Source organism: Saccostrea echinata, unplaced genomic scaffold, assembly GCF_033153115.1.
Source record: "Saccostrea echinata isolate AGI-Se365-2 ecotype Australia unplaced genomic scaffold, CSIRO_AGI_Sech_v1 ptg000030l, whole genome shotgun sequence".
Lineage (NCBI taxonomy): Eukaryota > Metazoa > Mollusca > Bivalvia > Ostreida > Ostreidae > Saccostrea > Saccostrea echinata.
Window position 1 is genome coordinate 15,504,053 of NW_026889779.1, and position 26,887 is coordinate 15,530,939.

Consider the following 26,887-nt stretch of genomic DNA (forward strand, 5'->3'; position numbering starts at 1 on the left):
CGGGTATAACCGTTCGACAGGGGATGTTTACTCCTCCTAGGCATCTGATCCTACCTAGAATTTCCAGAGGTCTGTGTATTATGCCTTGTTCAAATATGTATATTAAGCCTATTAAGATCAATCTTTGGGTAGGAAAAAAATTACTTAGTAAAAGGCGTAACAACGCCTTTTCTAAAGGCGTCTTAAAGCGAAAAAAAGTCAGTCGTAATTTAATAACGCGAAGTCAAAAGGCGTTATATAACGACAATTTTGAAACTGAGGGGACCAGCCTACCAAAAATTTGACAAGCAAAAAAAAAAAACAACGACAACAAACAAACAAAAACAAAACATACACCCCCTCAAAAAAAAAAAATACAAAACAAAACTAACAACAACAACAACCACACAAAACAAAGCTAAACTGCCTTAACTCGAAAATCCTCTTTCTGGTGTTGGAGTAGGGGTGAGGGGGTCTTTTTCTAACTTTTCGGTACAACTTTTTTTAAATGCAATAATCTTGATAGGCGTAATAACCGATAACGCTTTTTTCAAAGGCGTTATTTTGCGTAATAACGCCTTTTTCGCATTATTACATCTTTTTATATTGCGCTATAACGCCTTTAAAAAATTTTCTCTCCATTGATTGATCCTAGTAGGTTTTTATATAAACCCCCCCCCCCCCTATAACGAATTTATTAGGTTCGAGGTAATAAAATGTTCTTCAAAGGCGCATGCGCATTTGAAGAATCCGGAAGCGAAATTACTCATCGGAAATAAAATGGCCTTGTTTTGAATTTGCGATCTTTTGATTAACGGAGGTAATTATGAAGAGACTAATAGTCCTGTTATGTTTCTTTAAATGTGTCGTTGCAAACGATCCAGACGTCACAATAGATGAAACCAGTCCAGCTACAAAATTTACACCTTTTGAGAAAATAATGACGGTGACGAAAAACAGCGACGCTTATCTTACCTGTAAAGTAGAAAATAAACCTCCAGACAAAGATGTCGAGTGGGTGGGTATACCGATGCAACCTGGGGCACCCCTGATTTCTATTTCTACCGGTCCAGATTCCAAAGATCCCTTCAAATACCAAATAGATGTCCCCTCTTCCTTGCAGTGGAGATTGAAAATCCAGAACGTGCAAGTGTCTGATGAAATGAAGTACTACTGTCAGGTTTCAATTGGCGTTCAAAAGTATGCTAAAGATGTAAGGACTTTAAGAGTTGTGACAGCACCACAAATCGCCGACCTTGAAACCGACAGTGATATGACTGTTAAAGTTGGAGATCCTGTATCCTTGAAATGCAATGCAACTGGTAGACCCTTTCCAATTGTTAGATGGGAGAAGCTTGCAGGAGGACTTTTGCCAACTGGAGGACGAGAGCATCGAGATTATGTTCTTGATCTTGGTAAAGCCAAACCAGAACACCGTGGATCATATAAATGTACAGCCCAAAATGAAAAAGGAAAAGCTTCTCGAATTGTGTCAGTGGTGGTCCAATTCAAACCAATTGCAAGGGCAGTGGAAAATCCAGTACAGCAGATGGTTGGATACAGAAAAGACTTGATGTGTGAATTTGAAGGTTATCCTATTCCTACTAAAGAACAGGTTAGATGGTCCAAGAATGGGAATGCCATTGCTGAAGGTGGAAATTATGAAACATCCTATATTGAAGGAGCTTCTGACAAAGTTCGAATCAAACTAACAATAAAAAGAGTAAGCAATGCTGATTTCGGTTATTACCAGTGTGGTGGATCAAATTCAGAAGGAAGTGGAAGTACTCAGATAGAGCTTCAGTCATCTACTGTTCCAACTCCAGACTCTACTGGCCAAATAAACAGTGCTGGAATGCTAACTGTCAGCATGATTACTATCATGATGTTACTCTCAGTGTGTCTTTTGCATAAATTTTAGAAATGTATGAAAAAAACCTGAATGTTATTCTGGATTATGCAATTTATGTACAGAAGTTATTTAATATCATATAGCAATTGGGCTTGATCAAATATAATATGTTTGTCAAAAACTTCAATTTTCATGTCTGACATCATAAATTTTACATACACTTCTGACATGTTTGTGCCATTTCGTACTGTTATAACCAAAAACACAGGTATATGTTTGAAATTTGATATTTTTAGGGTTGTGAAAATTTGTACATGGTTGTGATTTTTCAGACCTATAAACTTTACTTGATTGACTGATAGTATCTTGATTTCTTAAAATTCAGGACTGAGGCATTTCATTTCTATATTAGTAAAGCTGAAATAAGATTTAGCAGCATTGCTATGTGACTGTTGATATAGATTGAATTTATTATATGGAATACTAGTAAACAAATGTTTTATTTCATGTTCACTCAGAAGCTTTTTTTTTTGTTGTTGCAATTTTCATATCAGAATTTTTTACTTTGGTAAATGTAAGTTCTCTTCAAATGTATGATTGAGTGAATATATTCATAGCATTTCTCATCAGATGTTTAACACATTACTGTTGTTTATTAATATTTGGTAGGTCAGTTTTGAATATTTGTTATAATTCTATTTCAGCTCCACTTTGCTAAGATCATTGTAAATTGATAGAGATTTGAAATTGAAAAAGAATTGTACCAGTGTACTTACTACTAATTAAAATTTAAGAAACATGTAATTGGCATTGCAGTAAGCCAGGCATTTAAAAAATAGTCCGAATTTTGTCTTGGGGCATGTAGGGGAAGAACAAAGTATTTTACCATATCTAGCTAGAATGTAGTGAATTAGTACTAATTGTGATTGGTCATTTAGTGTCATTTGAAGAATGTGTATACCATACAGTCACCACTACCTCTACACCGATTATGCACTCTTTTCTTCACCCCAGTCAGTGGCTGTCATAGATTATGTTCTGATGCAAAAAGGTGAATGCCTTATTACAATACTGTCTACACTTTCTAAACTAATTGTGATAAATTTTTGGTCTATCTAATGTCTTTTTTTCATCTATGTTTTAGCTTCATGAATATATTGATTATCATTTTGGAAACGTTTTACATAATCATCTAGTGACAGGTTACTAAGTTTTAACTGGTTAGTTGGATTCATGTCCATCTTGACTTTAACTTACAAACCACTTATAACAATTATAACCCTATAATTGGTCTCTAAACAATATGTAACTATTAAGGCAGTATGTGTTGTTAATACCCATGATTTATACATTCCAAAGATGCATTGTAACAGGAGGTGGGTATAAGTTTTTGTTTCAAACTCATTCTACAAAACAACATTTTTAAAACAAATGATTATTAAGGCAACAATGAAGCTGTTTGTGTTTTGAAAACATGGTAAATCAGAGGGAGTAGTTACGTGATACATTTATATGTATCTTACTTTGTTGAGCTGGTCAAAGCATATAAATTTCTCGTCAGTTGTAATAGCTTTTTGTAATGTCATCCATTTCAAAAATTAATTTTACAGGTGTATTGATTTATATAAATTGTGTCCTAATTTTATATATAACTCCTCATGAGCACATAATTTGAAGACAGTTACATTTTTCATTGTATATAATCAATATTTCATATAGTTTTAGGTTGATAATCTGTAACATACCTATTCCATATATGGGAGGATATTTTTATACAGGATGCTGTTTTGTCCATTTATATTAATACACATTCCTTTTATGTACATGTGTATAATTTGTACATGGATTTACTTGTATTTACATCATGATTTTTTTTAAATAAACCTTTTACTTTATATAATGAAATAAATATATAAATAGATTCATGAGATCGTTTGGTTTTTATTTTGTTTATTTTTTTTTTTTTTACCAAAGTATACATGTAGAACAAAGAAAAAAACTTGTCAATGAGGAAATTTGATCTACTGGCTACTGTATGAGATTGTCCAATGGTAAGCAGGCTACCTGTGTTGAGAAATGCTAATGCTTTTTCATTAGCCAATAAATTTCTACTTTATTGAGGATCTATGCCTCTAAGTCTCTCCATTTACATGTATTAATAGGTCACCCCCTATTGCTGTCACTAGCTGAATGCATAGCAAAAATAATCAAGGACATCTCTTGCATAAATTGTGAACTTCCTGGCCTACTCAAAGGGTTAAAGTCTTGGGGTTAAACTGTTAGTAGTAAAAATGCATTTCATTTCTAAAATCTTCAGGATTTAACTAGCCAGAATCAAGACGATAAGTTATGTCTATATCAATAACAAACAAGCAGGTTCTTGCAACATATGAACTCTGTGCAAGGGGTGCTAATAACAAAATACATGTACTGAATCAGAACCCAGGGTGGAGCTATTTGTAGTATATTATGAATTTCAAAATGGATTTTTGTGATAAAAAATTTATGAGAACTACTGCAAAGTAAGGTATTTCCATCCTCCTGTAGTGTCATAGGTTTTTGCAAAATCTGTTGTTAATTTGAAGTCATATATGGCATATTTTTTGATAAGTTCTGAATCAGTAACCAAAATTAAAAAAGATCTTTCTATTTGTTTTATAACTTTATGTAAAGATAGGACTTTCCTGTAAATTACATAATTTAAATCAACCACGTTTCAAAGATACTAAAAATTTAAAACGATAACCGATTTATTTACCCACTCCACATTTAGATAATAACATATATCATGTATATTTACACTCAATCTCGTATTATTAGTTTTCAAGCTCAGATATGCCATATATAGCTTTAAATTCATACCCAATAGAAATAAATCTTTTGGAAGAATGTTTTTCAATAGGTGTAATGAAAAATATTGCTTAGTAAAAGAATTTTAGAATTAAATATTTTCAATTATTAATTATTTTTAAAAAAAATTATGCTAAGGGCAATTACTCACCATGTATCTTCCATTCAGGCATTTTCTTTATTATACTTCTTAGGTCAAATGGTTTCTTTCCTGATATTCCCAATTCATGCATATTTATAAAGTAACAATTATTTTGGAACTTTCAGTATCAGAATTATGTATTTGAACCAGTTTTTAAATAGTTTTAATAATAATGTACATACTAAAAATGTCTAATTTTTTTTATGCCTCTGTTTATTTATGTCTGACATCTTAAAAATATGGCAATCTGTACATTTTCTGTGATTATTAATTAATTTAGACACTTTTTCTACTTTGAACCCATAAAATTGTATGGTGAAATTACCTTTAATTTAAACTAAAAAAAATGGGGGGGGGGGGGGGGGGAGGGGTTATTGTCTTAAACTTGGGAACTTTCGATGGCTTTAAGGCGTCCCCAGACTTCAGGCCCTTCAGAAAATCCTGGATCCGCCACAGAATCTTCAGCTTCACATTCCGGAAAATGACATGTATATTCAGAAACTAGTTTTGCCAAAGTCATTATCCTTTTTGCGTTTGCAAGAACAAGTTAGAAAAGGGCTAACCGCAAACTTAATATTTACATCGATGTATTCTTGTGACTTCAGACTCAGACTTCAGCATCTAAACTTTGTCAGAGTTTATATTTTTTACAAGGCTAAGAGTGAGGGTCAAATACGATGTCATTAAAAATTCGCCATGGTTCTTTCGTCTCGTTATTAATAATGACATATTTAGTGCAAGGAAAAAGCACACAACCACACATTTTGTTTATATTAGCAGACGATTTTGGTTTCAACGACATTGGATATCATAATTCCGAAATAATGACACCAAACCTAGATAAACTTGCTGCAGAAGGAATAAAGTTAGAGAATTATTATGTGCAGCCAATATGTACACCCACTAGGAGTCAACTACTATCGGGAAGATACCAGGTACTGGTAATAATTAATGTTAGCTGCAGGTCTGTAACTTGCTGGTCTGAAAAAAATTTGGATGGACAACCATAGAGCTACGGTGTCACCCAGTGAAAAAAAGTGTATATAAATTGCACACAAAAAGTACGCTGTTTCTTGATTTATTTATCCATATAATTAAACTGCCATCTCAAAATATTACTAACTGTGTTTGTAACATATCCTTTTACTATTTCCACATCTAAACATTTCCTATATCTGTTGTTAATAGCCCTCCTGGGCCTGACATTGAGACCTTTCAAAATTTCTCCTATTTATACTGCCATTTAATGATTTTGGGTGGCAAGACAATTTGGCGCTTTGTACAGATGTCAACTACAAGAGTATTTGATAGGGTTCTCAGGAAGTTTTTTGAAATCAAGCATTTGTGCAGTTGAAGTAAGATTTTGGGTAAATAAATCCAGAACCAATAGCAACTTTTTTGTGCAACAAATATGCAGTTTTTTGATGGGTGTCACTGAAGCTCTCCAGTCTGGCATTTTTTTTCGGAGAGCTACATGCAGTCCAGTGCAGCTAGATCAATATATGCAGTGCATGGTCATATCAGGGATGTATGTATAGATACCAGGTTATATATGTTGTTGGTATGGTTATTCAGAAATTTATTGTAATAAGTATTTTATCAATGTTGTTGACATTATTAAATTTTCACATTAGATACACACAGGTCTCCAGCATGGAATAATTTGGCCTCAACAACCAAATGCATTACCATTGGACAGTCCAATACTACCACAGAAACTAAAGGAAGTTGGATATTCAACTCATGCTGTTGGGAAGTGGCACGTTGGCTTCTATAAGAAGGAGTTTTTACCCACAAGCAGGGGATTTGATTCTTACTTTGGTACATTTTGACAATTATCTTGGGTTTCAAATGCCACTTAAATATTAAACAATTATTATTAATTTAAAAAAGTAACAGTTGGAATGCTAAACATCAACAGTCCAGGGGCGTCGGCAAGTATTTGACATTGGGGAGGCGAATTGGATGGAAAAGGGGGGTACATCCCAATTTGCACCTGTGTAAACAATAGCTTTCACACTTTGCTGCTCTATTGACCACAGATTGCCATTATTCTTGACGCTCCATTGACCACAAATGTTGTAATTCTGTATTTCTTATTTATAATTCATTTTTTCTTTCATTTTTTTTTTCTTTTTTTTTGCAAAATTATTGGAGCGGTGGTCGCCACCCCTTTGCCGACCCCCCTGCAGTCTGTGCATCCATGTAACTCTGAAGGAATGAATTTACAGCTAAGGGTACTTTTTTCAGTGTAGATTATCACAATTTTTTTCAACAAATTTGACTTGATGCCAAAATTGCCATACTCATGTTATGGAAAATGCCCCATTTTGAGGGTGTCCAGCAAGGAGTATAAGTGTGAAGGATAGTTCCATTTATTTTACAAATGAAGTTTAAAGTTTTGAGTACGTTGTACATAAAACTATATACATGTACATCAAACAATTGTCTATCCCAGTCATTAGTGAATCCAGTCTTTAGTCATTCATGTTAACTTTGCACCTAGAATACATGTACTTTTTTTTAGTTGTTCCTATGTGTATAAGTAATGATATTTTTGAAGACATAGAAGTTTGGGGAATCATTAAAGGGGAATAAATGAATGTTTTTAACAGTAATTTTTCTCACAGGCAGAGTAGGTGTTAATTTTTTAGCTCACCTAAGCCAAAGGCTCAACTGAGCTTTTCTGATCAAAGAATATCTGGCGTCGTCTGTCTTGTGTCATCTGTCATCTGTAAACATTTCACAATCGTCTTCTTCTCAAGAACCACATGGCTAATTTCAACCAAACTTGCCACAAAGCATCCTTGGGTGAAGGAAATTTAAGTTTGTTCACAGCCAAGGGGAGATAATCAAAAATTTTGAAAATTTGATGGCAACTTTGAAAAAATCTTCCCAGGAACCACTGGGCAAGAAAAGGTGAAAATTGTAAGAGAGTAGGGCCACAACAGGGATCAAAATTGTACATAGGAATATATAGGGAAAATCTTTAAAAAAATATTCTGAAGAACATTAAAGCCACAATCTAATATTTATAAGGAAACATCATCCTCAGGTAGTGTAGATTGAAGTTTGTTCAAATCATGACCCCTGGGTGTAGGTCGGGGCAGAAATGGGGGATCAAAGTTTAACATAGGAATATATAGAAGTCTTTAGAAATCTTTTCCCCAGGAACAGCAAAGCCACGATTATCATACTTATATGGAAGCATCCTCGGGTAGTGTAGATTCAAGTTTGTTCAAATCATGACCCCTCGTGTAGGTTCAGGCCATAAAAAGTGATTAAAGTTTTATCTGAGAATATGTCGGAAAAGAATCTTCTGATGAAGAACAGAAGGCCCATAGTTACTCAGGAGAGCATTGTGGTCCCTGGACCCTTATAAATGTAAATTGAACCACAAAAGTCCTATGCATGTAGATATAATTTTCTTGCTGTTGAATGTTTCCAGGATATCTGACTGGCAGTGAAGATTATTACACTCATTATCGATGCGATGGCAAAATGTGTGGCACAGATCTCAGAGATAATACTTATCCTGCCAATTGTTCTGGCAAATATTCCACATACCTGTTTTCACAGAAAGCAGCTGACATTGTTAAAAAACACAATACTGATCAGGTCTGTATGCAGTGTTTCAATAGATGTAAAAGAGAGATATAGGTAATAAAGAGGAATTTCGGTCATTAATAAAATTATGTCTTGATTTTGTCTTTAATTGTTGTTCTTTAAACAAAAGATCTGCTGTCTTTTTAGCTCACCTGAGCTGAAAGCTCAAGTGAGCTTTTCTGATCACATTTTGTCTGTAGTCCGTCTATCTGTCTGTCCGTCCGTCTGTAAACTTTTCACATTTTCGACTTCTTCTCCAGAACCACTTGGCCAATTTCAACCAAACTTGCCACAAAGCATCCTTGAGTGAAGGGGGTTCAAGTTTGTTCAAATGAAGGGCCAAGCCCTCTTCCAAGGGGAGATAATTAAGAATTTGTGAAAATTTGGTGTCATCTTTTAAAAATCATCTTCTCCAGAACCATTGAGCCAGAAAAGTTTATACTTATCTGAAACCTTCATTACATAGTGTAGATTCAAGTTTGTTCAAATCATGACCCCCGGGGGTAGGGTGGGGCCACAATGGGGGATCAAAGTTTTACATAGGAATATATAGGGAAAATCTTTAAAAATCTTCTTCTCAAGAACAACAAAGCCACAATTAGTCATACTGATATGGAATCATCCTCAGGTAGTGTAGATTCAAATTTGTTCAAATCTTGACCCCCGGGGATTAGGGTGGGGCTACAATGGGGGATCAAATTTTTACATAGGAATATATAGGAAAATTCTTTAAAAATCTTCATCTCAAGAACAACAAAGCCACAATTAGTCATATTGATGTGGAATCATCCTCAGGTAGTGTAGATTCAAATTTGTTCAAATCATGACCCCTGGGGGTAGGGTGGGGCCACAGTGGAGGATCGAACTTTTACATATGAATATATGGAAAATCTTTAAAAATCTTCTTCTCAAGAACAACAAAGCCACAATTAGTCATACTGATATGGAATCATCCTCAGGTAGTGTAGATTCAAATTTGTTCAAATCATGACCACCTGGGGATTAGGGTGGGGCTACAATGGGGGATCAATTTTTTACATAGGAATATATAGGAAATTCTTTAAAAATCTTCTTCTCAAGAACAACAAAGCCACAATTAGTCATATTGATATGGAATCATCCTCAGGTAGTGTAGATTCAAATTTGTTCAAATCATGACCCCTGGGGGTAGGGTGGGGCCACAATGAGGAATCAAAGTTTTATATAGGAATATATATAAAAAAAATCTTCTTCTCAAGAACAACAGAGTCACAATTAGTCATATTGATATGGAATCATCCTCAGGTTGTGTAGATTCAAGTTTGTTCAAATCATTACCTCAGGGGTAGGGTGGGGCCACAATGGGGGATCAAACTTTTACATAGGAATATATGCGGAAAATCTTTAAAAACTTCTTCTCAAGAACAACAAAGCCACAATTAGTCATATTGATTTGGAATCATCCTCAGGTAGTGTAGATTCAAGGTTGTTCAAATCATGACCCCTGGGGGTAGGGTGGGGCTACAATGGGGGATCAAATTTTTACATATTAATATATAGGAAAATTCTTTAAAAATCTTCTTCTCAAGAACAACAAAGCCACAATTAGTCATATTGATATGGAATCATCCCCAAATATTGTAGAATCAAGCTTGTTCAAGGCATTCTCCAGTAGTAGGGTGGGGCCATAATGGGGGATCAAAGTTTTACAAAAGAACATATACAGGAAATATCTTTAAAAATCTTCTTCATTCTCAAGAACAACAAAGCCATGATCAGTCATATTGATATGGAAGCATCCTCAGGTAGTGTACGTTCAAGTTTGTTCAAATCATGAACCCCCCCCCCCCCCCCCCCCCCCCGGGGGAGGGTGTTAGACATATTTAAAATTCTGTTTTAAAGAACAGCAAAATCATGATTAGTTATATGAAGAAAGAAGCATCCTCAGAAGGTTTATATTCAATTTCATTCAAAACATGGCACCTTGGGGTAGGGTATGCCTAGTACAGGCGATCAAAGCTTTATATATGAATATATAGGAGAAATATAGGAGAGGAAATCTGCTGACGAAGAACAGCAGGGCCATATTGACTCAGGTGAGCGTTGTGGCCCATGGGCCTCTTGTTTTAGGTTCTGGTAAATAGGACATATAAAAATATTTTAAAATATAACACTTTCAATGTATGTTCTATCATTTAAAAAATTCTTACAGCCTCTATTCCTGTATCTTCCATTCCAATCAGTTCATGCCCCACTTCAAGTACCAGAGAAATACATAACGCCATATTTGCATATCAAAGATAAACACAGGAGAGTTTATGCTGGTAGGACTGAAACTAATTGATTCTTCTTATATATATTTATTTTTTAAATTACATAGTATTTTATATCAAAGGCAGTTGTTAACAATATATCAGGTATAATTTCCACAGAATGAAAAATTTTGTTCTCCATATTTTATAGCAATGGTGTCTGCTATGGATGAGGCCATTGGGAATCTTACTGAAGTTTTCAAACAGAAAGGGATGTGGAACAACACACTGATGGTGTTCTCAACAGGTAATAATTCAAATTACTGTTGGCATATACATTCCAATCAACAACAATAATTATAATACGTGAGATAACAACAACAGAACAATGACAGTATTGTAGATCATCTATTTTGGTATATAGAAATGCTTGCAGTGAAGGTGTGGAACAACACACTGATGGTGTTTTAGACAGGTAAATATGGGAATTGCTATTGTTATGTACCTTACAATCAACAGTAATACTCATTATAGCAATGAACAGGAGAAAGAACAACAGCAAGTGACAGTAATGTAATATATCTGATATATAAAGGAATGCTTGTAACAGAGTAATAGGGGTCAAAGATAGCAACAAAAAAACCCTCTATATTTCTTTCATAGGGAGACACATTTCCAAATACATTAACATGTTTTAAAAAGATGTGTTACACTTGTTAAAAGAAGTAGTTTTCAGTGTTGTTGATGAAAGATGTTAAAACGACAACCAGAGGACAATCTTTCCCATATGCTATTCATTGAAGACATACATAGATACATTTAGCCTGTATACTAATTTGAGGATAAATAAATCAATGAAAGAAAAAAAGGTCAAACTTTTCCAGCAATGTCCAATGCCAACTCTGGCAATGAATTGTTTGTTAGTGTTCTCACATAACATCAAAACATTTTTTGACAGATGTATTTTGTCAAAAACAAAAGGAGAGAAAGACCAACATATCTTACTTTGTGTAATGGTAGCATATATTTCTTGATTTCTCATGTTTACTTTTAGATAATGGTGGCCAAATTCTTGAAGGTGGAAACAACTATCCACTGAAAGGCTGGAAAGGTTCTCTTTGGGAAGGAGGAATGCGTGGAGTAGGCTTCGTTCATGGCCAGATGTTGAAGAGAAGAGGGGTTGTATCAAATGATTTAATACACGTCACAGACTGGTACCCTACTCTTGTATCTTTGGCTGGTGGTAATTTGAATGGAACAAAACCATTAGATGGTGTGAACCAGTGGAAAACTTTAAGGTACTTATAGAATTTTATTTTCCCTCGTAAAATCACATCATGTAATACTTAGTTTTAGCCTATAGTTAATGGATTTTGTTCAAAATAATATTTTGCTTGGGAATATATGTGTTTAAAATTTTTTATAAAGGATGTTCTATATCATATGATTGAGTGGTATTTTATTTGGACAACATGATTGTCAAAAAAAAAATGTTGTTAGTGAAGGATCAACTGAAAATCAGAGGAAAGCCATTCTACACAACATTGATCCGCTATCTAAACCAAAGGGACAGATATGGCCAAATAGCCCATTTGACAACAGAATAAGGGCAGCTCTACGAATGGGTGACTGGAAACTTGTAACGGGCAATCCAGGTAATGTGAAATAATATCTTATTATCCATCAGAAAAATACAGTCAATATGATTGGTCTAGAGCTTGTCATGTGCAGGGAGACAATTCTTGATGTCTCCTACAAGTGCAGGGTGACAACTGTGATTTATCCCTTCAAATGAAAATTTAAATCAAATAGGGAAAGCAAGCATGCAAGGTAAAAACTGTGTTGTCTCCCTTTAGATAAAATTAAGCAAGATAACTGATAAAACTGATAATTATATATGGAGGATCGGTAAACAATAAATTCTAACGATGAAGTCAAAGTTGTCTGTTGACATATTTTGAAGGAGTGGGTAAGAGAACACAAGAGATTTGCTATTATCCTATATACTCTATACTCTAGTTTATTAAATTTAGATTCTTCAGGATAAAACTATTACAGACTGTTAAGTAGGGAGTCATCACAAATTATCAGGTTCTGAGTAGGGATGTCACTCTTGGTGTCATGTGCCCTTGGGTGACAACCTTACTCAACTCCAATAATGTGTGATGCCTCTCTACTAAACAAACCATAACTATTTAATATTATATCACTGATTAAGAACCAAAAACTCTATTGGATTATTGAATGTAGTATTTATTATGTCTCTCTCCAATGTACATGTAGTGGAGACCCATTGTTTGTGCCAAATCTGTCTGTCATAAAATAATGTCTGGGCTATAACTCTTAAACTTTTGGTCTCCTGATTGAGTATGTTGTTGTTAACTTAATCCAGGGTGTTTAATTTTCTTGAATGAAAGTCATATTTTTTAAGACAAGGAAAGTAAGTGGGCAAAGAGAGATCTGAAGTGGTGTCCAGGCTTTATGTACTGTGGAATGTGCTTTGTTTATTTTATTCAAATTCAAATCCCAGGGTTAAGGTCACAAGTCAATGACACATTGAAATTATGTCTGAGCTTTATTTTAGAAACATAAAATAATTAGACTGCAAGAATTAGAATAAATATTATTAGATTGGACTAAATTCAAACTACCTGTAAGTGTTTTCATGCCCAAGACTCAAGTTTGTCTTCCTCTGAAAGGTAACCAGGAACCAAAATTGTTTTCTTCTTCAAAATTTTGCCAGAAGTTCATAATATAACTTGACTTGTTTCTCTTAAGAATACATTTTCAAAAATTTACCCTGCAGTGAAATTCATGGGTTTAGAGCTCAAGGACAGGATGTGGCTAAGTACTCTACTATATTGAAAATGCATAGATTTAAATGCTTTTTCCTACTGGACAACTAATGGGTTTCTATGGCACTAAGTGGATGAGAGTCATTGTCTCCATTTGCAATCCACTGCAGTTTAACTTCCAGTGTAAGCTTGTAATCATTTCTGCAGGGTTGACTTAAACAATGCATAGAAAATACTTTGTTAAACACAACACACATCAGGTGCACACTATTGGATTTGAATCAGCAACCTTTTGGTTCTGACTGAACACCTATGACCATGCATTCATGTTTCTTAGAAAAGAGGCAGAGATCCTTGCTGTTTGAAAGAGGGTGGTGGTTGTGGTATGGTTTATATACATGATATTCAATAAAACACCCGATAAATCTTTTACATTTAGATTTTTGAGTGATGACTGTTGAGATACATGTACATGTGTTACTCACACATAACCATCAAGGTTCACAGGCCTCTTGTTAAAAATAAATAATGAAATGAATATTAGTTTTGTGAGATTAAGCTAAATTATTTCAGTATTTTTTTCTTTTCAGGGAATGGAAGCTGGATTCCACCACCTCACATGAACTCTGGACGTTTGGATATGGAAAATTCTACTTCAAATAAGAATATTTGGCTGTTTAACATAACAGCAGACCCATATGAACACAAAGACGTCTCAGACACCATGCCACATGTGGTGATGCAGATGCTAAGTCTTCTGGCACAGTACAACAAGACAGCTGTACCCTGCAGGTATCCAAAAATGGATCCCAAAGCTGATCCAAAATACCACGGAGGATACTGGGGACCATGGCTGTGAGAAGTGATCCCCGCACTCAACTTGAAATAAAAGTTCAGTTTGGCTAACTCAGTAGTGATAAAACATCTCAAGGGACCATTTTCCTTAGTACATGGATATTTTTCCAGTGGTTTTGCTCAGGTATGGGGTAATGGTAATGTGTAATGGTAATGCTGTAATCATTACATTTTTTCAAAGTAATGGGATGTAATGTGTAATGGATCCATCTTTCAATTACAAGTACATGTAATTGTAATGCAAAACTTTTGCTCTCAGTAGAATGTAAACCATGCTTTACTATGCAAAGACAATTACAGTAAAACATGTTTATAGCAAAGTGCCAGGGACGAACAATTTTTATTCATTATATATACATGTAGATATAATTTATTATATCCGTTAAATTCACAATGTGTTTTAAATCCATTGGGAATGAAAATAACTTTGCTGTAAGCAAGAATTCATTATAAGTGTATTCGCTTGAACCATGGTTTACTGTAATTATTCCAAAAAAAATTCAGTTTTGGTCAATGTGGGAATATTCTACAGATTTAAGAACACATTTTTTGTTAGGTTACCTGAGTCACTCAGGTGACCTATTGCTATCCATTCTCGTCCGTCTGCGTGCGTCGTGCGGTGTGCGTCGTGTGTTAACATTTGAACATTTTTAGCTTCTTCTCTGAAATCGCTTAACCAATTTCAACCAAATTTGGCATATAGCATCTATGGGTGAAGGGGAACAAAAATTTTGAATTTCATGGTCCATGTCCCCCTGGGGCCTGAGGGGTGGGGCTAAAACCACCAAAAATAATGCAATCTTTAAAAATCTTCTTCTTTACTCCAGGACATCAAGCAGTCAAACTGTTGGCATGATTGTAATAAGCATTGAGCCCTCTACCAAAATTGTGAAATTCATGGCCCCAGGGTCAGGGGTTCTGGTGCTAGGGTGGGGTTATATAGATCATATAGTGAAAGTGCATTATTTCTTTGAAAATCTTCTTCTCTGCTCCTGGGTATTAAATAAACTAACTAAGTACATAGTTATGAAGAGCAAGAGTGCCTCTTCCAAAATTATGAAATTCATGGCCCCAGGATCAGGGGTTCTAGTGTTAGGACGGGGCTCTATTGATTATTATATTGAAAATGCATTAATTCTTTGAAAGTCTTCATCTCTGCTCCTGGGTATTAAATAAACTAACTAAGTACATAGTTATTATGAGCAAGAGTGCCTCTTCCAAAATTGTGAATTTCATGGCCCCAGGGTCAGGGGTTCTGGTGTTAGGGTGGGGCTCTATTGATTATATAGTGAAGATGCATTAATTCTTTGAAAATCTTCTTCACTGCTCCTGGGTATTAAATAAACTAACTTAGTACATAGTTATGATGAGCAAGAGTGCCTCTTCCAAAATTGTGAATTTCATGGCCCCTGGGTCAGGGGTTCTGGTGTTAGGGCAGGGCTCTATTGATTATATAGTAGAATTGCATTAATTTTTTTGAAAATCTTTTTCTCTGCTCCTGGGTATTAAATAAACTAACTAAGAACATAGTTATAGTGAGCATGGCTGCCTTTTCAGAAATTGTGAATTATATGGCCCTTGGGTCAGGGGTTCTGGTGTTAGGGTGGGGCTCTATTGATTATATAGTAAAATTGCATTAATTCTTTGAAAATCTTCTCTGCTCCTGGATATTAAATAAACTAAGTACATAGTTATGATGAGCATGACTGCCTCCTCAGAAATTATGAATTTCATGGCCCCTGGGTCAGGGGTTCTGGTGTTAGGGTGGGGCTATATTGATTATATAGGGAAAAGGCATGAATTCTTTCAAAATCATCTTCTCTGTTCCTGGGTATTTTTCAAACAAAGGAAGTGCATGGTTATGATAAGGAAGAATGCCTCTTCCAAAATTGTGAAATTCATGGCCCCTGGGTCAGGGGTTCTGGTGGGGGGGGGGGGGGAGCTCTATTGATTATATAGTGAAAATGCATAATTTCTTTCCAAATATTTTTTTCTACTACTGGTTATAAAGTAAAGAAACAAGTGTATAGTTATGATGAGAAAGGGTGCTTCTTCCAGAATTGTGAGTTCGTGGCCAATGGTTCAGATGTTCTGGTGTAAGGATGGGGCTTTATTTATTTTTAATAATATGGTGAAAATGCATTTCTTTGAAAATCTTTTATGCTTCTGGGGATGTTCAAGGCAAACAGAGTAAAACTTTAAATATGCAAGGGTATTTTTACCAGTATTTTGAACACCTGGACCATTTAGTCAAGTGTTCTGGTCCTGGCCAGGGCTCTATTACCAGTAACTTGTATTCTGCTGAGCAAAGTTATTCCCCTTTGCCATTCACCTTTGATAATTAATCAATGTAAATAATGTATTTGAAAGCTTAATAGAATAAGAGAATTATGCAAGACAATTTATTGTATATTAAAAAAAAGTACTTTCATAGTTTTAATGACTTGGAAATAATAGATGAATAAAAATGAGACAAAACTAACTTATCTTTTTAAATGTTCTTCAAAGGCCAAGAGAGGCCATTGTGAGAAGTAATAATATGGGGTTAAATAATAGACATTTTGTTAATAGTCTGCATGGCAGATAGATACTAGACCAATTATTTTGTTGATGCTAATCAGACTATTTTTCTTGCTTTTGGGCAACAAAGCTTCATTTATCAGTTTATGGATCCTCTAAATCGTTGTATTGTACTCAGGTGACCGTTAAGGCCCTTGGGCCTCTTGTTTGTATTATATGTATTATGTATTATAGGGTGAAGTATTGCAGCACTTGTAATGTATAAAACTTCTACTTACATATATGAGGGCTGCTCAGAAGTTATTGAGACACTCCGTTTATTCTTCTTTCTAATCTACATCTTTTGGTGAAAATTGGTATATAAGTTTAACAAACTCTGGCGATAAATAATAGCAAGATCTATTTCAGAAATAACTTCATTTTTTAAAAATTTTAAATGTTATATAAATGTATCGATGGTAGACATACTGGCCCAGTCAGTGATTCAGATGCAGAAAATTTGTATCTACTCTGTATGTACTTAGTCCCATTGGACCCAGAGTAAATAAGGAATTATATTTCAGTCATATAAATGTATGTCATTTTAAGCTTTAGTGGTCAGAGACCATAAAAAGCTTATGCATTATTAGTAAAGTGCCCATTGTCTGTCTGTCTATAAACAAACCTCAGCAGTGCTAAGCCTGTACAAAATGATACGCATTAACTATATTGTAAAAGATTTTTCATGGCAGTTTGACATTGATAGCAACAATACACAACTTGAATATAATGGGGGGATAAAAAATGAAGAGAGTTCGTATCCTCAAATGTTAAAGTGGTGACAGAAAAAGAAGTGTTAACGCTTCCCGATCGTTTCCATGTGAGAAAACAAAAATAACACCGAGGTAATGTTTAAATTTTTAATCTCTTCGGAGTACTTCAAATTAATGGACATATGCAAGTTTTTAATTTCACAGGGACTTCTCTAATGATGGTATAATCTAGAAATTTTGTATATTTCTATTATATGTCCTTGGTGAAATTTTGGTATTGTTTTTAATGAATCGATCACTTTCTTCTACGGAGTTATAGTCTCAATGATTTCCAAACAGCCCTCCTACTACTAGGTCAAAGGGCAAGAAGCAATATGACACACAGTAATTTTTTTATATGTATATACAAGGTGCATTTTTTCAATAGATACATGTATATAAGTGTTTTTCTAACTTGTTCAAAAATTACATTAATTACACAAGTATAACTTGTACTGAAGAAAAACAAGGAATCTCTGACACCTTACTTAATTTTTCAGAAGTTTATCTTAATGAACACTTTAATTAATTTCTGTACATTTTCTTGCTTTTAAAGAAGATTATGACTTTTCCCATTTCACATGCTTTGGAACCTTATTGTTCCTTCAACTTTATTCATCACTGATAAGGAACAGATTTATTTCATGGAATCAAAATGATTTATCAATAGACTGTTGTCACCTTTTAGATAGAAATGAAAGATACAGGAAACTTAACATGAATCTTTTTACATGGTGTTGTTAGAAGTTAGGGAAATGTTTATCATTGATTTTTTTTTAAATGTCAAAAATCATGCAGTGGGGATGGACCTCGTTGGTCAAAAGCTTCCATAGTCTTTCAGATTTTTCCATATTCTTTTTATGTACTGTGTATTATTTGTAAAGAAATAAGAAAAAATGAAGTATTTTTGACATGTTTGTTTTTTTTTTTTTAATAAATACATGTAACAGTTTTGAAATACACTTGTATTGAATTTCTCGAGTCATATTTTTCTGGAAATATTTACTAAGTTTTGTTGAATACAAAAATGTAGCAAGAGTGGCATTTCAAATCCAGCCACATCAAACTAAAGTGTAATTAAAACATTTTTGTAACACCATTATTTTGTTCCTACAGTTTCATATTCCAAAGATACAAAACTCAGATGGTCTGTTACTAGTATGTCAGATACGGAACTGAGACTCGGTCCCAGTCCCGTATCTGACATATTAGACCATCTTCGTCTTGTATCCTTACATAAAATGAAAACAGAACACCGTGAAATTAATATCACACAGAAAATCGACTCTGATGATATTGATGTCTAATGAAATTCATAATAAAACTTGGATAAACGCTCCATTTCCTCATATATTTTTAAACTAGAGTGTTTCAAGGAGCGCATGTGTCGCCTGCTTTGTAGCTTCTTTAAATAAATATGAGTGGTCAGCTATCATTACAGTTCATGCGAAAAAAACATTCATGGATAGTATAAGACTGCGATAGAATCTGACAATGAAAGAAAATTCCCAACCCTCATAAGAATGATTAAATTGAAATTATTAGGAATAATTATTTATCATTTTATAAATATGTTTCTAGCAGTCGCCCAAAAGAGATTTCAGTCTGTCTTTAATGAACTTTTGCTGTTCGTTATCTCAATATTTAATGTTTATAGAGAATATTCAGAGGCATACCTTCTCTAGTCTTGTTCCTAAATTGATTTGCTTTAGAAAGACTCAAAATGCTATTCTACGCGCAAGGACCCCCTTCCCTCGTCATATTTTTTGCCTGGACAGTGTGTTAGATGCTGCAGTGCCTACTTAAAACATCGTAGTGACATTGCCCACAACATAATCTAGAAAGCAGCATAGTTTAATAATCTTATATTAAATCTCTTGATATGATCTTGTGATGCATATTGTGTTGTATAACTTAAAGATAAAATTTGATAAAAAGTTCAATAATTATATACACATCTTTGTAGAGTTACGTCTCAAAAGATAACATTTATTTTGATATACAAATGTGCATCTTAGACAGTTATCTGTAGATATCATGTGATAGTCATGTGAATCTTGTAAAAAAGTAACTTTTTGTACAGAGATTCATGCACTTTGTTAGCTGTGTCACTTGTCATAACACAATATCATGAAAACATTAAATGTGTGCAATACTCTGGTTTTTCTATCAATTACCTGCTTTGTGAAAAGCCAGAGTACAAAACCACACATTTTACTCGTGATAGCAGATGATTTTGGTTACAACGACATCGGGTATCATGGCTCTGAGATAAAAACACCGAACTTGGATAAACTTGCCGGAGAGGGAATCAAATTGGAGAATTATTACGTGCAGCCAATATGTACTCCTACCAGAAGTCAACTGATGTCTGGACGCTATCAGGTAAATTTCCTGCTCATGAAGTACTGCTGTGTTGTGATAAAAGGAGAAGCCTTACTGGAATATTTAGATCCCCAATATATATATATATATATATATATATATATATATATATATATATATATATATATATATATATATATATATATATATATATATATATATATATATATATATCTTTATAAAGTCAATACAGATTTACTTATTTTGATTGTATTTATTTCAATACTTTGTAGAGGGTATTTGTACGAACTCCCCTCTACAGTTTGACGGAGTTTCTTTACATAGATGTCATTGGCAGACCGGTTTGCTATTTATTAGTAAAACAAGATATCTCTCTGTATCTCTTTTCCTTGAGTGGTACCTCTCAAACAGAAAGAGATAGCTCATTATATCTGAGAAATATCTCTAATGGAAAAAGATACATGTTTTGAATAAAGATAAATCGTTTTCAAAAAAATAGTATCTCTTGGAAACAGAGATATCCCTTTCCCCATAAGAGATATCTATTTTCCTTAGATGTTATATATCACTTTCAGTATAAATATATTTTAAAAAAGAAATTCATCTTATAAACCCTGATATTCCTTTCAAAAGATATCGATATTTCTTCATGCATTCTAGATTGGCTATTTCTATAAGAAATGCCTTTGTTTCGAAATGAGATGCCGGGGTATCTCTTTTGATTGATCTTCCTCTTTTTGGACGCTTAATCAATCCGTCTTAAAGTTTTTTTAAAGATCTCATACATAGACAGGAGCATAGTGAAATTCCAGGTCATGATGAACTCTACAAGTGCCTATGGAAATGACAGATTAACGTCAATTTATAGAATGCTTCGGCAAACAATTGAAATTATATATATATATATATATATATATATATATATATATATATATATATATATATATATATATATATATATATATAATCGTTATTCCTTTATTCTTTTTTTTTAAATTCAACTCTCTATTCTAACATATTCTTGGTTTTGCTTTTGGATATAAAAAAGAACTGGAAATTCCAAGGTAAAATTGAAAATTATTTTTGGTCACATGTATGTTTTATTCTGAAGACATTCAGAGAGATAGCTCTTTTGATCTAAGAGACATCTCTTTTTGCAGAAGGAAGTACATGTATCTCTTTTTGATTATAAGAGATATAGCTTTCGCAGAAAAATCTCTTACTTTTACTTTTTGCGTATATCTATTTTGGACGGAGATATCTCTTTTAGTAACAGAGTCTCCACTTTGTATTAGAAAAATATCTCTTAAGCATATAAACATATCTATCTATTATAAAAAAAAAAATCTCTTTTTATGATAGAAATATTTCTTTCAGACTTAGAAATATTTCTTTCTATAGGGTTATCTTCTAAACGTAAAAAAATATCTCCCGAAATTAAAGGGAAGTCTTGTTTTCAGAATAGTTATATAAACGGCTTGTCTTACATTGAGATGTGATCTAGAATTATACTTATTGTATTTTTTGTATTTGAAATAAATCATTTTCTCCAATCAGTAAAATAATTGGGGTTTACCTTAAACATATTTTATTAAAGATTCACACTGGTCTTCAGCACGGAGTTATTATGTCTTCACAACCTAACGGATTGCCCCTTGATGAAACAATACTTCCTCAAAAGCTGAAGGAAGTGGGATATGCAACACATGCTGTTGGAAAGTGGCACTTAGGATTTTACAAAAAAGAATTTTTACCAACAAACAGGGGATTTGATTCATATTTTGGTGAGAATTGCCTGTTTATGTGCATCATATGCAGGATAAATACCATATTAGCTCACTTGACTAACGCACGGGGATAAGTCCATTCATAACGATTTCTAGGGAATTAGTCACATCTAACAATCTAATGTTATGTAGGGAAAAAATCAGTAGAGGTATAATAAATACCATATAATTACGAAAGCCATACTTGGTTGTCTATGCCAACATCCATCGCATTGAAATTATGTAAATAATCACTTATGTTACAATAAGTAAATAAATAAATAAAATAAAATAATTAATACTGTACATATTAGAAATTTTGTCACTGTTTCAGGTTATCTATCAGGGGCTGAGGACTATTTTACACATATAACATGTGGTGGTCCCAGAAGTGTGCACATGTGTGGCACAGATTTGCGTGACAATACAGCACCCGCCAACTATTCTGGACAATATTCAGCTCATTTATTTGCCCAGAAAGCAACTGACGTTGTCAAAAATCACAATACAGACCAAGTACAGTATCCTATAAATCTAGATTTAAAAAGACCAGTCTGTATCTTAATATTATACATTTTCAGTATGCTTTGAAAATATAAGTATATTTAATGTATATTTTTACTAACGGGAACTATACTTTTACTTTGTTTGCTAATCCGTTCTGTTTATTCTGAAAACAAAAATGAATAAGCAAAATCTTAATTTGATAAAACAGCCTCTATTCCTCTACCTACCTTTCCAATCCGTACATTCACCCCTTGAGGTACCCGAGAAGTACATAAAGCCATATATGCACATCCAAGACAAAGACAGAAGGACTTATGCAGGTAATACCTAACAAGGTTTTGGTCATTTTAAGCTAATAAAAAAGTGAATATTTTGATAATTCATTACATCAGAATAAGAATCAGAACTTTAGAAATTACTCATTTTTTTGTATGTAACATGCAATGCAGTAGGAACCGGGGGGGGGGGGGGGGGCTGATTTTGCTAGTAAAGGAATCCCCCCCCCCCAACTGAAAATGTATGCTTCTTACGGGTCTGACATGTATTTTGACAATTAAAGATCTAAAAAAAAACATGCTTTCACATTAAGTTCTTGGCATTGTCAGAAGTGTACAGTTTAATTGTAGCTTACAACTTGATGCTACTAGGAGCGTTGACAGTAACTCATAATTGCACTCTGCTTCTTGACTGTGTTGGAGACATTACTAAGGTCCGACGGCACTTTCCTCGAATACCTGTTTTTGTATCTCTATGTAGTATACCAAAACAATAATTGTTATTATCTTCTGATTTCTAAACTGTTTTCGACATGTATTTAAAATGTACTGTGTACTTGGTACATAAAGGAAAAATTGTGATTTAAGCTTTTCTAGTGATTTACAATACGACTATAAAGGAAATAACATCCTCTGTAATGCATGGTACTGTACACCTTAATTTTTAACTATCTGAAGTAGCACTACAATCACAAATTCCTTGGAAAATCTGTATATTATTGAGGAACGCTTCGTTGTTGTCGGACCTTAAACAATTCATTATTAGCGTATATTTACTTTGATGTAATCACTTTGGAACTTAGGTCTTGAAATGGACTTAAATTACACCACTTAATCCGAAATTGAAACTTATAAAATTTAATTGCCCTTTCACCTGTCATAACCAATAACACACAAGAAGAAAGATATTGCTATCCATGAAAAAAGGTGAAGAGGTAGCGGCAATATTCCAGAACATTTTTCCAGAAACATGCAGATGTTAGACTTAATAACATTTGAATTAAGATTTAAGACATTTAGAGAGAAATTTAAGTGTTTTGAAAATGTATGGTCATCTTAGGTATGGTGTCTGCTATGGATGAGGCTATAGGGAACCTTACGGAGGTTTTGAAGCAGAAGGGGATGTGGGAAAACACTCTGATGGTGTTTTCTACAGGTAAGCTGCTGTTTTCATAACCGACTCAGATAATTTTAATAGAACCACAGACAAAAATAGAACAAAACAAAACAAAAGAATATATAACAAACAAACAGCAAACGTGTATCGACTACAATTCTAGATAACGGGGGACAAATCCATGCTGGAGGAAACAACTATCCTCTTAGAGGATGGAAAGACTCTCTCTGGGAGGGAGGAATGCATGGAGTAGGATTTGTACATGGTCAGATGTTGAAAAGGAAAGGGGTCGTCTCAAGAGACCTAATTCATGTCTCAGACTGGTTCCCCACACTTGTGTCGGTGGTTGGTGGTAATCTAAATGGAACAAAACCATTGGATGGAGTGGATCAGTGGAAAACTATAAGGTACAATAACCAAACAGCTTAGTGGCGCTGGATACGGTTCCTTACATAGGCCAAGAATCATAGATGTCCATGAATGCAGCATGGATTCAAAAATGCAATGTGTGTAAATGTCTTGAATCGACTGAAAAATGAATATTTCATAAACCAAAATAGGCTGAAATTGTTATAAGTCAATTAACGAAGTACACAACAATGACAAATGTCATATTTTCAGATCGTTAATCAAATTAAGTAATTTTTGTATTTATTTTTTATTTTACAGTGAGGGTATACCAAACAGCCAAAGAGAGGTTATATTGCATAACATAGACCCGCTGTACAATCCTGTTGGAGACCGGGTGCCCAACAGTCCATTTGATAACAGAATACGAGCAGCAGTTAGGAAGGGGGATTGGAAATTGATAACAGGTTTTCCCGGTGAGCATTTTGTCAGTAGGTACATGTGGCAACCTGATAAATGTATTTTATAGTCACAAATGTTTATATCAAAGAAAAAAAAATCAATTCCATGGTCACATCATCTTTGCTTACCAAGGATTTCCGATCCGAAATCTACTCTTGTAGAGTAGATTTCGGATCGGAAACCCTTGGCAGAGTAGATTTCGGATCGGAAACCCTTGGCAAGCGAAGATGTAGTCACATGTGTAACGAAATACATAAAACGAAAATAATCATAGCCTTAGATATAAAACTGAGAATGGGAATAATGTTTTTGGTATGTGTTTTTGTCCAAAAGTTAAAAAGTAATCCTAAAATTTTCTCATTATCTGAAAGAGATTTCATGATTGGTCAGTTTAAAGGTCATGGTCCAATTCAAACGATGGAAGACCAAAACATAAAAAAAACACTTCAGGGTAGTTTGCTTATCAAACACATTTTATAATTTCACTGTTTTTTGTAATCAATAATGTATTGACATTTTCATATTAAATTTTATTGCACCTGTCAGGAAATGGTAGTTGGGTTCCTCCACCCCACATGAAATCAGCATTAACCCAAACAGACAGCAATTCCGCTGTAAAGAATCTGTGGCTCTTCAACATTACTGCTGATCCCAACGAACATAACGATTTATCCGACTCTATGCCTACTGTGGTGATGGAGATGCTGGACCTGCTTGCTCAGTATAACAAAACAGCCGTACCCTGCAGGTTTCCAAAACCGGATCCAAAGTCTGACCCTAAGTACCATGGGGGATACTGGGGTCCTTGGATGTGATAGAAGATAAATGTGGAAATTGATTTTAATGTTCCTTTACATGTATTTACATATACCTATAAAATCACATATTTTCTTACGGTCAAATTTTCGTTGTTTGAGGGAAAAGTATGGGTTCATGGGGATTTGATTTCGTAGATGAAGAATTGTTGAATAATTATGTATATGGCATTTTGCATTTCGTGGTGGACATTGATTCCTGTGTCTTTTTATACGTCGAAAACAACGAAAATTAGTGATTTCACAGTATGTATACAAGTACTCTCAATAAATCAGCAAATGTAAGGTTATAGCACCTGCATACTTTTTCTCTGGAAATAATACATTATTCCCAAAAGAGGCAATAAGGAAAGAAGATATAATTTTAATTTAAGAAATCATGTTAATTGTTTTAGTATTTTTTCAATCTATCTAATGTGAAAAAAATAACGTGAAATAGTTACTACAGAGTCTGCAACAGACGAACTCTTACACATAATATCAAAAATATTTACTTGTACATCCATTGAAGATTTTCTCCTTTATTTCTTATGAAAACTACTTTCATCAATCGGTAAACACCACTAAACTTTTCAAACCACCTGTATAGATCTCTTATATGCAGTGTGCTTTTCAATGACGTATTTATCAATAATACAATATTTAACATACTTCATACTACCTTATATAATTATTCATACAAACATATATATAGTAGTAACCAATAAAATGCCTTCCTTATTATTGTTTACACGGGTTATATATTTTTTTCTGTAACTGTTGCGACGTTAATTAATTCCCTTTACAAATAAAGGAAGCATTTTATTGTTTAAATATCTGCAATCACTGGGTGCTGCGGGAGAACGGTAAGAGACTAGCAATCAGACTACATAAAGCCAAAGGTTTCTCTCATTTATAGAAATTGATACATTTATGTCTCATTTAAGGCTTTTATGCATGAATCTATAAAAAAAGGGGAGGGGGGTCCGGACCCCCCCCCCTAGAATTTAAGAGTTATTAAATTTCTATGAAAAAAATAACGAAAAAGTTGATATTTGACCCCATTAGGACACACGGATCTCTCTTAAAATAGAGTGGAGAGTTATGTATCTGAAGAAAATTGACTAAGGAAGTCTACATTACCCCCTTGGTTTTACAGGTTCGGGCGAATTGCTATTGTCCTTTTTTTTCTTGGCAAAAAATTCTAAGTCTGACATTTGTTAAGAGTTGATGTGGACCCCCACTCCTTCTTGATCCTCACCTGCATTTGTAAGCATTTTTCAAAATATTAGACATATTATATAAAATTTTTAATAAACTTATACACACTCGATAAAAACTAGAGATTGACAAAATAACTAGTAAACCAAAAAAAGCTGAACTATTTTGAAATAGTTTTATAGTTCGTTTAGATGTGGAGAAGACCAACAGCGTTTTAGTGTTATCATTTTATCGATTTGAATATATGATACAAGGAAACAGAATTATTCTGCAATAAATTCAACCCCAAAATTATTGTCTTTAAGCAGACAAGACCTTTGTGGTATGATTTTTTTCCCCAGTTTTGCATGTCAATTGATTTCGTTCTACGGTTTCATATGTTTTCTCTTTCACTACATTATTTCTGGACATCTAGAAATAAGGAAGCACA

At 33.9% G+C, this 26,887-nt stretch overlaps 4 protein-coding genes across 5 annotated transcripts in view; all 4 read left to right on the top strand.

Moving 5' to 3' along the window:
• LOC133197381 (uncharacterized) overlaps window positions 1-26,887 on the top strand; it is a 127,240-nt gene that overhangs the window by 54,950 nt on the left and 45,403 nt on the right. The window contains exon 1 of one of the 2 annotated variants that reach the window (XM_061333384.1): window positions 12,933-12,942. The exons of the other annotated variant lie outside the window; for it this stretch is intronic. The gene's annotated coding sequence lies outside the window, so the exon portion shown is untranslated. Of the gene's footprint in view, window positions 1-12,932; window positions 12,943-26,887 lie in introns of those variants that run through there. 2 annotated transcript variants of the gene reach the window in all.
• LOC133197377 (protein amalgam-like) lies at window positions 723-3,759 on the top strand. The gene has a single exon (XM_061333375.1). The coding sequence runs from the start codon at window positions 806-808 to the stop codon at window positions 1,898-1,900; it is 1,095 nt and encodes a 364-aa protein (XP_061189359.1). The 5' UTR covers window positions 723-805; the 3' UTR covers window positions 1,901-3,759.
• LOC133197385 (arylsulfatase B-like) lies at window positions 5,475-14,883 on the top strand. The gene is made up of 8 exons (XM_061333390.1): window positions 5,475-5,758; window positions 6,458-6,644; window positions 8,272-8,441; window positions 10,621-10,732; window positions 10,872-10,967; window positions 11,715-11,958; window positions 12,161-12,315; window positions 14,046-14,883. Exons 1-8 carry the CDS (start codon window positions 5,501-5,503, stop codon window positions 14,312-14,314), a joined length of 1,491 nt encoding a protein of 496 aa, XP_061189374.1. The 5' UTR covers window positions 5,475-5,500; the 3' UTR covers window positions 14,315-14,883.
• On the top strand, window positions 19,752-25,513 carry LOC133196864 (arylsulfatase B-like). The gene is made up of 8 exons (XM_061332713.1): window positions 19,752-20,006; window positions 21,565-21,751; window positions 22,068-22,249; window positions 22,449-22,560; window positions 23,576-23,671; window positions 23,796-24,039; window positions 24,302-24,456; window positions 24,989-25,513. The coding sequence occupies exons 1-8, from the start codon at window positions 19,752-19,754 to the stop codon at window positions 25,255-25,257; spliced, it is 1,500 nt and encodes a 499-aa protein (XP_061188697.1). The 3' UTR covers window positions 25,258-25,513.

Coding starts and splice junctions, on each gene's coding strand:
- LOC133197377 (XM_061333375.1), top strand. CDS start 806: ATGAAGAGACTAATAGTCCTGTTATGTTTCTTTAAATGTGTCGTTGCA.
- LOC133197385 (XM_061333390.1), top strand. CDS start 5,501: ATGTCATTAAAAATTCGCCATGGTTCTTTCGTCTCGTTATTAATAATG. Junction 8,442..10,620: donor AAAAACACAATACTGATCAG/GTCTGTATGCAG, acceptor AAATTCTTACAG/CCTCTATTCCTGTATCTTCC. Junction 10,733..10,871: donor ACACAGGAGAGTTTATGCTG/GTAGGACTGAAA, acceptor CATATTTTATAG/CAATGGTGTCTGCTATGGAT.
- LOC133196864 (XM_061332713.1), top strand. CDS start 19,752: ATGAAAACATTAAATGTGTGCAATACTCTGGTTTTTCTATCAATTACC. Junction 22,250..22,448: donor AAAATCACAATACAGACCAA/GTACAGTATCCT, acceptor TTGATAAAACAG/CCTCTATTCCTCTACCTACC. Junction 22,561..23,575: donor AGACAGAAGGACTTATGCAG/GTAATACCTAAC, acceptor TGGTCATCTTAG/GTATGGTGTCTGCTATGGAT.